Source organism: Amblyomma mixtum, chromosome 9 (assembly GCF_055824585.1).
Source record: "Amblyomma mixtum isolate Tamu chromosome 9, ASM5582458v1, whole genome shotgun sequence".
Taxonomy (NCBI): domain Eukaryota; kingdom Metazoa; phylum Arthropoda; class Arachnida; order Ixodida; family Ixodidae; genus Amblyomma; species Amblyomma mixtum.
In genome coordinates this window covers 72,432,337-72,443,506 of record NC_143020.1, presented here as the reverse complement: position 1 = coordinate 72,443,506, position 11,170 = coordinate 72,432,337, and the positions used below count along the sequence as shown (strand labels likewise).

The 11,170-nt window shown below is 50.0% G+C and overlaps 2 protein-coding genes across 3 annotated transcripts in view; one reads left to right on the top strand and one right to left on the bottom strand.

The window, feature by feature from the left end:
* Positions 1–1,354: 1,354 nt before the first annotated feature.
* On the bottom strand, positions 1,355–4,637 carry LOC149329681 (solute carrier family 22 member 7-like). Its single transcript, XM_089559577.1, has one exon. It carries the CDS (start codon positions 4,422–4,424, stop codon positions 2,652–2,654), a length of 1,773 nt encoding a protein of 590 aa, XP_089415703.1. The 5' UTR covers positions 4,425–4,637; the 3' UTR covers positions 1,355–2,651.
* A 1,268-nt stretch (positions 4,638–5,905) lies between these two features.
* Positions 5,906–11,170, top strand: part of Nadsyn (NAD synthetase) — a 36,210-nt gene continuing 30,945 nt past the window's right edge. For both annotated transcript variants that reach the window (XM_089560398.1, XM_089560397.1), the window contains exon 1: positions 5,906–6,041. The gene's annotated coding sequence lies outside the window, so the exon portion shown is untranslated. The remainder of the gene's footprint in view (positions 6,042–11,170) is intronic.

Here is an 11,170-nt window from a genome sequence, read left to right as displayed (position 1 = left end):
TCATTTGCGATGTTGCCGCACATGGGAACCCGTTGTTGCAGTGCTACTGCTTCCCATGGTCTGCTGACACCGATATTCTTTTTGGCCGATGACTTTGAACTGTTGGGTGATCGCAGAGGCCTTTCATATTTAGAAAGAAAAAAAGGTATGTATAAGGCAGCCTTTGGTTGCCTTAAAAAGAAAAAGAGGAAATGTAGCTCTTAGATGACAACGAAAACGCGATCTTGTGTGGGCGCAAACGGGCACCACTAGAAACGGTTTTTTTCTCCCTAGTCTTTTTCTTGTGTCCATTGGCTTAGAACTTGCACTTCTTTGGCTTATGCTACGTGCTTCCAGCCAGTCGCAAGCGTGCATCATATCCGGTATTCCGCAATAAAACTTCAGTCATTAGTGCCAACCTCTCCTGCTCGCCTCTGCCTGTGTCATTCCATCGTTTGGCTGATTTTCAACATGAATCACTTTCTTTTATCAGGGCCTTGCGTCACACGCTTCGACAACGCTGGCACTCCGGTAAGCTGATCGACAGCAGGAGGTGCAAAAAATTTGTTTAGATCACTCGCATTGCGACCGTCAGCGCGACTGTTTGCAGAAATGAGAGACTGAAGCAACATGAGTAAAAGTATGTGTACAGTCAGATAGGTGAAGCATTTAAGTTACTCCAAGAAGACCTTTCGTGATCACTGAAGCAAAAGAAGAGTAATCAAAAAGGGTTACAGCAAAGAGGCACTACGTGCGTCAGCACTAGCATCGACCCTGACGTGAAATGTACAAAATGCACTTTGAGGTAGTGATGCCAAAAAGTACTTTAGAGTTGGCACCAATCACACAGCGGTTGCGAACGGTCGCAGTTTTTACAGAAAGTGAGCACCATGAGAGACCAATCAATCCACTGCATCTTCCATTAAGTCAAGTGAGGCAGGTTGGGATCTTGTAGGATGCCACTGGCGCGGAAGATTGGCCATCTTCGGTTCCTGGCGAAGCTCTAAAGCCGGCCTGGCTGCAGATATAGAGTTCCTATATATACACAGTCATACACGACAGAGCCATCTGGGGGCTGAGCTGAGCAGCATTCCGGACGCCAGAGTCGTTCAGCAGCACTTGCATCATCTAGACCAAGCGAGTCTTCTGTATTTGTACCGCGCCACGTGGTCTTAATCTCTTCCTCCTATCACGAAGACGTAAAAATTCTGGAAGAAGAAGACCATGCTTGCCTTGTAGACATATCACTTGATGGAGAGCTCTGCTCTGATGGGTACATGTAGGGTCAGGTCGAATAGGCTGTACGAGGCTGCTCTCCGGTCACCGCGCGTAGTTTCGAGATCCTGGTGCTCCAGGTCCGGGATTTGGTGTGGAAGGTTACGAAGCTGGTCCACGACGTGAAGAGGAAGGTTAAACGCTGCTGTTAGCCTCAGCAAGGGAAAGTGGCTCATAGCCAAGGAGGGAAATGGGCAAGAACTGGGTGATATGTTTTTCGGAAAGTTCATGAGCACATTGAACGCTTGGCACCTTTCCCTGGCCTCGTGTTTTCCTGCAGCGATGCATGGCTGGGTTACCCTTTAAACACAGTTGGTCTGTAGTTTATATGTCTTGCTCACGAAGAGACCCTTGGTGGCTTCTAGGTGGTTGACAGACTACTGGTCCAAAAAGGGCCGACGTCTGATCCAAACTCTTGAGAAAGTGTTCGACACGAAATGTCCCTGCCTTATACCTTTTGAACCAGAGCGGATGTTTCCCCCGGCGAGGAATTAATATATTAACATCGCAAAATCATCCCGAAATCAGGCGAGGTGACGTTCGTTGATTGCACTTTCCTGCAGTGAAGCTTTCAAGCAATTTTCACGGCACTGGACAAATTCTCAAGGATGGTACTCGCCCTTGATGTCTACCGAATCAAAATTATCACTAATGCGGAGGAGCCATCTTCCTTGGCAAGTCCCAACGTGCTTCACGCTGCGAGCAAAAGGGTGCTCTCTTTACTGAGAATGCGAGTGGGCCACAGTAATTCCCGTTGGGATGGACCCTAGCAAACAACGACAAAGAAAACCACGGATGTCCACATAAAGTCTGTACAGCTGATGAGATCTCACGGTCTCCTTTTGACAAAAAGAAATACAGTACAATCGTGGAAGAAAACAAATCAAAATCGCAAATTGAAAGTGCCGAACGCGACCACACTCGGACACGTACACGTGGTTATCCATTCGAAAAGTATTGAAGCACTGGAGTCGCACTAAGAACACATAAAATACGAGATAGATATACGACCCGAACAAAACCTAGCATAAAATAAAGATATAAAAACAGCTAAGTGTAGAGAACAAAAATGCAGCAAGAAAACTATTAGTGGGGTGCCGAAAGTCTACAATAACGTTGCCGGTATTTGAACAAAGGTTTTCGAAGGCAATGTTTCCAGATGAGCTCTTGTCCAAGGTCAATTGTCTTGTCTCTTAAAGAGAAAGAATGGGAGGAAGAGAAAGCGATAGGAATAAGTCTACAATAACGTTGCCGATAACTGAACAAAGGTTTTCGAAGGCAATGTTTCCAGATGAGCCCTTGTCTCTTAAAGAGAAAGAACGGGAGGAAGAGAAAGCGTTAGGAATAAAGAGCGGACGAAACTAGTAGTACGAAGCAGCATTCTGATGACACGGGACTCAGCCAAGCTGAATAGAAGGCGATTTTGTCGGTCTGAATAACTGTGGGCTCATTGAGCGCGCGCTCGAAGGCACGCGTGGATTCGGACTGGCCTTGCCGCTGGCACTGCGTCGAGTCCTCACAACCTTTTCCTTGGGTCGAGGCTGAAGAGTCGCCTTCATTTCCTCCAAGACACCGGCTGGACTCAGGGTGTGCGTCGAGCTTCGCGTCACGTCTTGGCTCAGCGCGCTGGCTTGCGCCGGCAGTCGCTCAATGATGAGTGCGGAGAGGAAGAGGGCGGTAGCGGCGATGACCAGAAGCACGTCTTCATGTCCGTCCGCGCGCAACACCGATGCGGTCGATGCGAACACACCGCCCAACCTGCCGCAAGCGAAGAAAAGAGAGAAGCCGAAGCCGCGGACACTCGATGGGAAAACCTCGGCTGCGCACAGGCATGTTATGATCACGGCCACACTTGTCAAAGCTTTGGCCACGATGAGCAGGACGATGGAGAACTCCTCGGGTGCACCGCTGGACAGCATGCCGGCCAAGAGACAGCAGACAGCGCCTGCCGAAATGAACACCTTGACGGCTATGGCCACCCTCTCCATCTTGTCCACCAGCGCGAGGTAGAGCGCCTGGAAGGCTCCATCGACGGCGAGAGACGCCCAGGGCATCCAGGGTTTCTTGCGGGCCGCGGATGTTAGGAGCACCACATAGAAAGCGCCGATAACTTTGAAACCGGTAGCAAACACGACGAGGCCGCGGCGCAGTACGGTGGTAGGAAGGATATTCTTGAACTCGCCGGTCGCTGTGGCCATCGTCCCTTTCTCCAAGTGCTGGCTTTTCAACCGCTCGATGAACGCCGAGGCGTCTTGCGCGGGAAAACCGTTCGCTTTCGCTGCCGCCAGCACGACCACTTCGGTGCGTTTCAGGTTTTGTCGAGCGATGAGCCAACGGGGTGACTCCTGGATGAGGGCACAGCCGAGAGGAAGAAGCACCGTTGGCGCCACCATGAGTAGCTGTAGCGCGATCCAGTTGAGCCGGACGCCGCGGAGAAATGCGAAGCAGGAGTTTCCCAGCCAAACACCGGCGATTATAGAGAAGCTGAAGTGCAAGCCCCGGTGCAGGTTGGTGGATACCTCTGTTAGCAAGATGAAGGCTACGACGCAGACAGTGCACGAGGAGCCGGATATGAGAAAGCGAGTGCTCAAATACATGAGATACGTGTTGGCGAAACACCCGCCAAACGCCGCCAACATGAGCACGGACGTCGCTCCCAGGATGGTTAGCCTTCGGCCGATGGTATCCGTGAGGAAGCCGCCCACGATCAGGAAGCCCAAGGAGCCGGCCATGTAGACAGCCAAGGCCGCTGCGAGGAGCCACCGCCGGTGGCATACCAGGTTCCAGCTGCTCACGATGGTGGTGTGAGCCACCTCGACGTCGTAGTCCCACTGATCGCAGCGGACGACCGTGGTTCCGTTAAGGTCGTAGGGGTTAGCATACATGGTGCAGCGACTCATCTGGCCGTTGTCTTCTACGGGGATGGCCAGGCTCTTCCAGTCTTGAGCCGAGATGTTGACGTCCCGCGGTCGCTTGCACCAGTGGTCCAGGTCGCTGGAGATGAGCGGGAAGGCGAGAGTGTGCGCGTGCATCACCCACATGGTGAGGACGGTGAAGAGCAGTATGCCCTTCTGGAAGTTGCCGTACCCGAAGGCATCGGCGCAGTCGAAGGCCTCGCTGGTGTCCTGGCCACCCATGAACAGGAAGCGGGAATTCTGGACGCTTTCCATGTTGGTGGCATGCAGAAATTTTGTTCTCCTTCGTACTGCTGGGAGGGTGAAAGACCGTAGCACACAGGTTCCTGCCGTCGCTTTATCGCTGAACCGTTCGTCTCAGGGTTAGCTATGCTGGTTCGTTTCCCTCTTCTTCTACGAAGCTCTCGTGACGGGTTCCATAGATCTGTTTGTGCCACTGTTCGCAATTTCTTGCTGGAATCTCATCGACTAGCCTTGTTAAATTTTACGATATTTTCTTTACTTTGCATTATTACATTGTGACTTAATGAATGAATCCTTTTTTTTTCATCCAAACACTTATCCCTTTTCAGTCCATGCCCTACTTGAGGTAGAGCCCACCGGTGTTGCTCTCCTGTGTGCGTTTCTTTTGTCTTAATTATCTACGGGTGTATGGTAATCTATGCTTCCCGCATTCGCATTTGGCCTCATGCCTCGGCAGAAATTAAGAAATTATTTAATTTATTTCTTTATTCCGCTCTTAAGAGAGTGTTTGACCAGGCCATTAGGGTCAGTAATTTAAATAATGACCGAATTATTTTAGGAACCGATGCACGAATGAATAAGCGAATGAAAGAATCGGTAAAACTGAACACGCCATCCATAAGTTCGTGAGTCTGTCATGAACATGATCTTCCCAATAATCTTCGCAAAGAGTAAAATGCCATCAGTATTTATTGCTTGTCCCCCGAAGATTCTAGGCTTGTTGACTTCTAACGGGCCTTCATTCTTCCTCATGCTCCCGTTCACCCAGGTCGGACGTATACCATCAGACGGGATAGGACCGACACCCGTGAGAAATCGCACGCCTGTCGTGTCTGCGAAAACCCTCGGTGAGAACCGCGTCGTGAGTCGACCGAGTGTAGCGAATCACGCGACGACTCACTCCCACGAGAGTGCTGACAACGGTTCCACTCGGCCCCCTTCTTCGGGCGCCTTCAAATGATGCACTCCATACACCGACACAGGATCGTACGTACGTGCGTCCAGTCTGCGGAGTGGGCTTCAGAAGTATTGGCCACCTAAGAAGATCATTGTTCCCTCACTGGCGACATCTGATCGGTGATATATGCATGTCCTCTAAGGGCAGATTTCCATCGTGGCCCACGATTCGTGGGGGATAAAAGTCCAACGCCGCCAAAGGTCTCGAAGGTTCGTCGTCATCATCATCATCATCCTGACTACGCCCAGTGCGGGGCAAAGGCCTCTCCCATGTCTCTCCAATTAGCCCTCTCCTTTGTCATCTGCGGCCGTCGTATCTTCGCAAACTTCTTGATCTCATCCGCCCACCTAACTTTCTGCCGCCCCCTGCAACGGCAGAAAGTTATATGGCGAAAAAGGAAAAAAAAATATCCCGCAGTGAATGTTGCAGCAATAGCAGACAACGGCCCATTCCTTTGTGATAAACAAGATCTAGTAGCATACATGCCGGCGCTTATCTATAGGCTTCCTTATCGTTGTGGGAAATGGAGGGTGAATGTCGACAATAAAATGCGCAGGAAGGAAGCTGTTTATGCCACAGAGGTGAAGGGACTCCCCTTTTGTGCACCGCAACAGAGAAAGAAGGCTCGAAGTTTTGTCACGCTGAACGCTCCGACTTCCACTGCTTGAAAGGTACGAAAAAGCTTAATTATGGCGCACGGCGAAGCAGTGCTCGCGGCAGATCATTCTGTTACTGCACGTGTCACGTAGGGACCCTACTATCGCTCTCAAATTCGCGCAAGATAATTAGGTTGAGCCATGTCGTCGAGAGACGCGTGTGAATGCGCCATGGCCACGGATGCTTCGGTAATGGAAATTTTGCGACAGATATATGACACGTACGAATAATAGCATACTAAAAACAGCGCTAGTCCAAAGGAAAATGAGACAAGACTTAATACAAGAGCCGTCTGTCGGCTAATGACGTTTCTTCTTCCGACCAGAGAAACGCATAATGAACAATCACTGAATACAAGATAAAATGAAAAGAAGATATTAAAGAACGGAGGGGGAAACGAAATAAAAGAATAAAAAGAAAGGAAAAGCAAAAGGCATTGAGGAAGTACTGAAGAAGAAAAAAAAGGCGGGGGGGGGGGGGGGTAGTTCAAAAGAATCTTAGTCTGTCACCTGCAGTTCTTTCCGCGCATGCCGATCCTCCTTGGACTAGTTCGAGGAGCTGCCGCAGCACGGTGCTGATTTCGTGAAAATCGCCAACAACAGGGTGTTTATGGCGCCTATAAACCTAAACCAGGATATAGGCAGCAGCTGCGATCCCGGACACGCCCACATGATAAGGCACTGCTGAGGTCTGGGCTGGACAGAACAGCTTCCCAAGGTGCTGTAGGGAATGGGTGGGCAACCTTTTGTTTTGGGGCATGCCCACAAGAAATGATGCATGATCAGTTTAAAGCTGCTGCATGACTGGCACCTTGAGGGGTACAGTAAGGGGAAGAATAGATGTTTGTGGTAGGGGGGTTCGGGAAAGTGTGTGTTTGAAGCTGTCGCCAGGCAGTGGCATCTTCCCTGCACAAGGATTTGTGCGGCGGAGGAAGTGTTCTTTGCTATCTGTAATATTCGACTGTCAGTGCACGTATGAGTGGCTCTGTGGAAGATGATGGTGGTGTAAGAGCGCCGTTCTCTTCGATTTCTGCATCTGCTCGTAGAGGGCTGTATATTCCTCCCCAAGTGTAGGGTAGCCAACTGGGCATCGCCTGGTTAACCTCCCTGCCTTTCCGTCCTTTTTTCTCTCTCTCTCTCTCTCATGTGCTTCTGATGTTTGGATGGTTAGCTCGCGGGCGAGCGCGGAGGCGCGCTCGTTGCCAAGAAGGGGCACATGAATGAAGGTTAGCGTGTGAGCCCTTTCTTGGCACGGACGTAGGATCTTGTGTGCTTGCGGAGACAGTAGACTGCAGGTGAGAAGCTCGGCATGCGACTTGAGAGTCTTTGATGATAGCGCAAACTTGCACGTCTTCGGCCTGGCGTGTGGATGAGATGTACCGAATGGCAAGGGGTATGGCTGTCTCTTCCGTCATACATCCTGCTCGAGTACGTGAGGATGCACCCTACTCCTCGTACCTGACCATGGTCGTTACGGCCAGACTCGTGGCAGGCTTTTCGGGGTAGGTTTCCGCGTCTATGACAAACGGGTTTTTTCTAAATGGCGTTGAAGCGCCTCTACTGGGCCCGCCGTCGACTCGTATTGTGGTTAGGGAGTGCGATTTTCGGGATTGAGGCTATGATGTGTTTTCCAGTCGGAGTCCGAGGCAGAACTGTTTATTCGGCGAAAGCGTACAAGCGGGGTAGACAGTCGAGATAGAGAGAGAGAGCGCAGAGAGTTCAGTGTCCGCGTGTACCTCCGTACGTGCTAGGACCGAAGAGCCGCGGAAACGCGGGGATGAGGTGTTGAGCGAAATACGATGCTCAGGCCAGACAGAAAGTACTATACGGGAAGCGGCGCTTGGAGCGGCCGTAGTGCGATACACAAGTGGAGCGGCAGCACCACGATACACAACAGGCTAGCTCGGATCTTCGCTCTCAACGAGGGGCTCACGGGCTCCGGGTCTAGTTGTAGGGTGGTGTTCTATAGGTACCCCAGCCTCGCAGGCAGGGCCCGTCCGGTGCGTGTGTTACGCCGTGTAGCGAGTTGTACTGCCCGTTGAGCTTCTCTTCGACTGAATTGTGACAGCCTAACTGCAGGAGGCGCTGAGTGGCCGCGTGGGGAGGGACACCCAGGACTGTCTTTAGCGCCCACCGGAGTGCCGCTTTGAGACTTATATGGTCGGTATCATGATAGGTCGTACGTGAGGTGACTGATGGTGAGCGCCTGCATTATACATAGCGTGTCCCTGTCCTTCAGGCTGCCTCGGTGTTTGGAGACCTGCTTTGTCATGCGTGTGATTTGAGAAATTTGTTTTCGGGGGAGTTGTACTGTGTGTCTCGGCCGCTGGACTGAAGGCGAGTCCCAGCATTTGCATCTTCTCTACTTGCGGCATTGGTGGACCCTCCAGGCGAAGATTGATCTCTGGAGGCAGCGCTCCTCTTCGGGGGGATTTACTGGTTACGACCAGGAGTTCGGATTTCTCCGTCGCGCATGATATAGCCTGCCGGCGGTGGCGTACTCGTGGGCCGTACCAACGGCTTCTTGCACGCTGCCGTCAGAGCCATCCCCGATTCTGTCGTCCGCGTAGAGAGCTTGACGAACTCGTGCGATGTTACTCAGTAATGACGGGAGTTGCGCCAACGCCGTACATGTCCCTCGGCCCATATAGTCCTAAATATGGTGACCGTGCGGTCCAAGTAGTTGCGTGTTCGAGACGCCTCCACCGTTATTTCAAGCTGGTTAAAGCTGTGGCTTCACTGCGATATGGAGTGAGCTTCGCCATGACACGCCCAACGCTGTCATGTTTTCTGGCATCCCCCCCCCCCCCCCCCCCCCACCGCTAAAGCTGAGAATAGGGAGGATGTGAGACGCCAAAGCAAGAAATTGTTAAGCGAAATTTTATATTTATTTATCGACTAAAGTAGCACTGGAAAATAGCATTTAAGATGAAAGCAGTTTCTGAATACCTTTTACTCGTATTGCTGTAACTGTTCATGGCGTCTCATGCGATGGCTGCGAACGGGTACCCTTTTTTCTTTTCGCTTTGTTCGAAGGGCGCTCTAAGATAGTCGCAAAGGCCGTGCATTCTTCAGGCATTTACCTACGCTGCATTGTTTTCGGTAGTTTTTTTGTTTTCTTTTTTTTTTTGGGGGGGGGGGGGGGGCTCTGTATTGCTCCGCCCCCGTTGCCTCGACCGAGTTTCCATCGCCTCGACCATTGTTCTTCCAGAAATGGAAGCCATAATCGTACGTGCTCCCGTCGGGCGCAGCTCGGGGCGTTCGGTTCCGATCGTGACTACGGAGCGAAACCGGAACGCAGACCGGTCACCGATCCCGCCACGAGTTTTAGCGCGCCACCAACGTAGCAGGTGATTCCAGCAGTTGTAGTTCTCTGCGTGCGCCGAAGGATAACTGTGGTTGGGAAAAGAGCTAGACCTCAAAGCCGCTACCGATCGAACGCTCAACGATGGTAGACAGGATGTCTCACCTAAAACTTTACACAATTTTTAACAACAGGCGCTTTCTGTTCGAAGAGCGCTTTTTTCGGCTAGCATTTTCAGCAGTTTAGTACATCAGAATACAGCTGAGATGTGCTAACTAGCAGGCTGGTTAACTAATATTGAACAGTCAACTTGACTAGTACAGTTAGGCTCCTTAACTACTGAGAGGCATGTAGCCCACCGTAAGTAAATATCCATATCAGTTTTTAGAATCTCGAAAACGCGGTTACCTTCGGCGCTGTGGCCCAACAAATTTTGGCTATTTCAAAGAGTGACATGCACTGGAGGGGTTGCTTTGCCTGCAAGCTTCTCGAAAGCACATGTATTTTGGCGCGATGTAGCCAAAATTTGTTGGGCTACAGAGCCGAGGGTAACCGCGTTTTCAAAATTCTAAAGAACTGCAAACTACTATGGATATTATTTACAGCCAGCTAAACGGCTCTCAATAATTAAAGAGCCTAACAGAATTAGATAAAAAGTTAACCATTCAATATTAGTCAACCAGCCTGCTAGTTAACACACCTTAGTTGTATTCTTACGGATCACAGCATTGACAATGCTATGCCGAAAAAAGCCCTTTTCTAACTCAAAAAGCCTATTTTCAAAAATTGTGTAAAGTATCAGGTCAAACACCTTCAGCCCTGTGGCCCAACAAATTTTGACTATTTCAGCGAGTTATATGCACTGGAGGGGTTGCTTTGCCTGCAAGCTTCTCGAAGCACATTTATTTTGGCGCGATGTAGTTGAAATTTGTTGGGCTACAGCGCCGAGGGTAACCACGTTTTCGAATTTAAAAAAACTGTCATGGATATTACCTGCAGCGGGCTACACGCCTCTCTATGGTTAAGAAGCCTAACAGTAATAGTTAAAAAGTTGACTACTCAATATTAGTTGACCAGCCTGCTAGTTAGCACATCTTAGGTGTATTCTGATGGATCACACCACTGACAATGCTATGGCGAAAAAAAGCGCTCTTCTAACACAAAAAGCCTATTTTCAAAAATTGCGTAAAGTCTCAGATGAAACACCCTGCATATTTATAACTGCCGAGACATCCTCTGAGATGTATATTTCGAATTAATAGTTTGTGAGGAGTCACATATCTCATTTTGGTGCAGCAGAGTAACGTATCTGGGACCTCAGTGCAAGAGCAGCTTTTCAAAACTTGGAAAACAAAGTGTACCCTGGACAACACACATCAGCAAACCCTTCCTCCCACTTCCACCTTATATTGTCTCAAGCTAGACACATGAGCACGTAGAGCGGTGAGCCAACTATAGGCATCATAGGTGCAGAAGTAGCGCACATCACTTTAAAGCCGCAACTTTTGATGAATAAGAAACGTAACAATTCTTGTTACCAGTCACTCAAAGTATGCTGATGGAAGTGTCAAAGCTAGAAATTTGGTGTCCTGTACAAAAATGCAAGCCGATGAATGTTGGCAGAGGCTAGCGTGAATGGTTATGAGGCTGCTTCAAGAATATAATGTCAGGCACAGGTGCGTGGCATGGCTGCAAAGGCAGTGGCACCTACTGGGACGCGTGTAACATCCTGAACGAAATAACTTTTTCATGTGGGTGGTTGCCTGTCCATTTATAGAGAGGAAAGAATGCAGATTTATATGGGCAGGGAATAATGACTCATTTCAAGAAAAAAACTGTC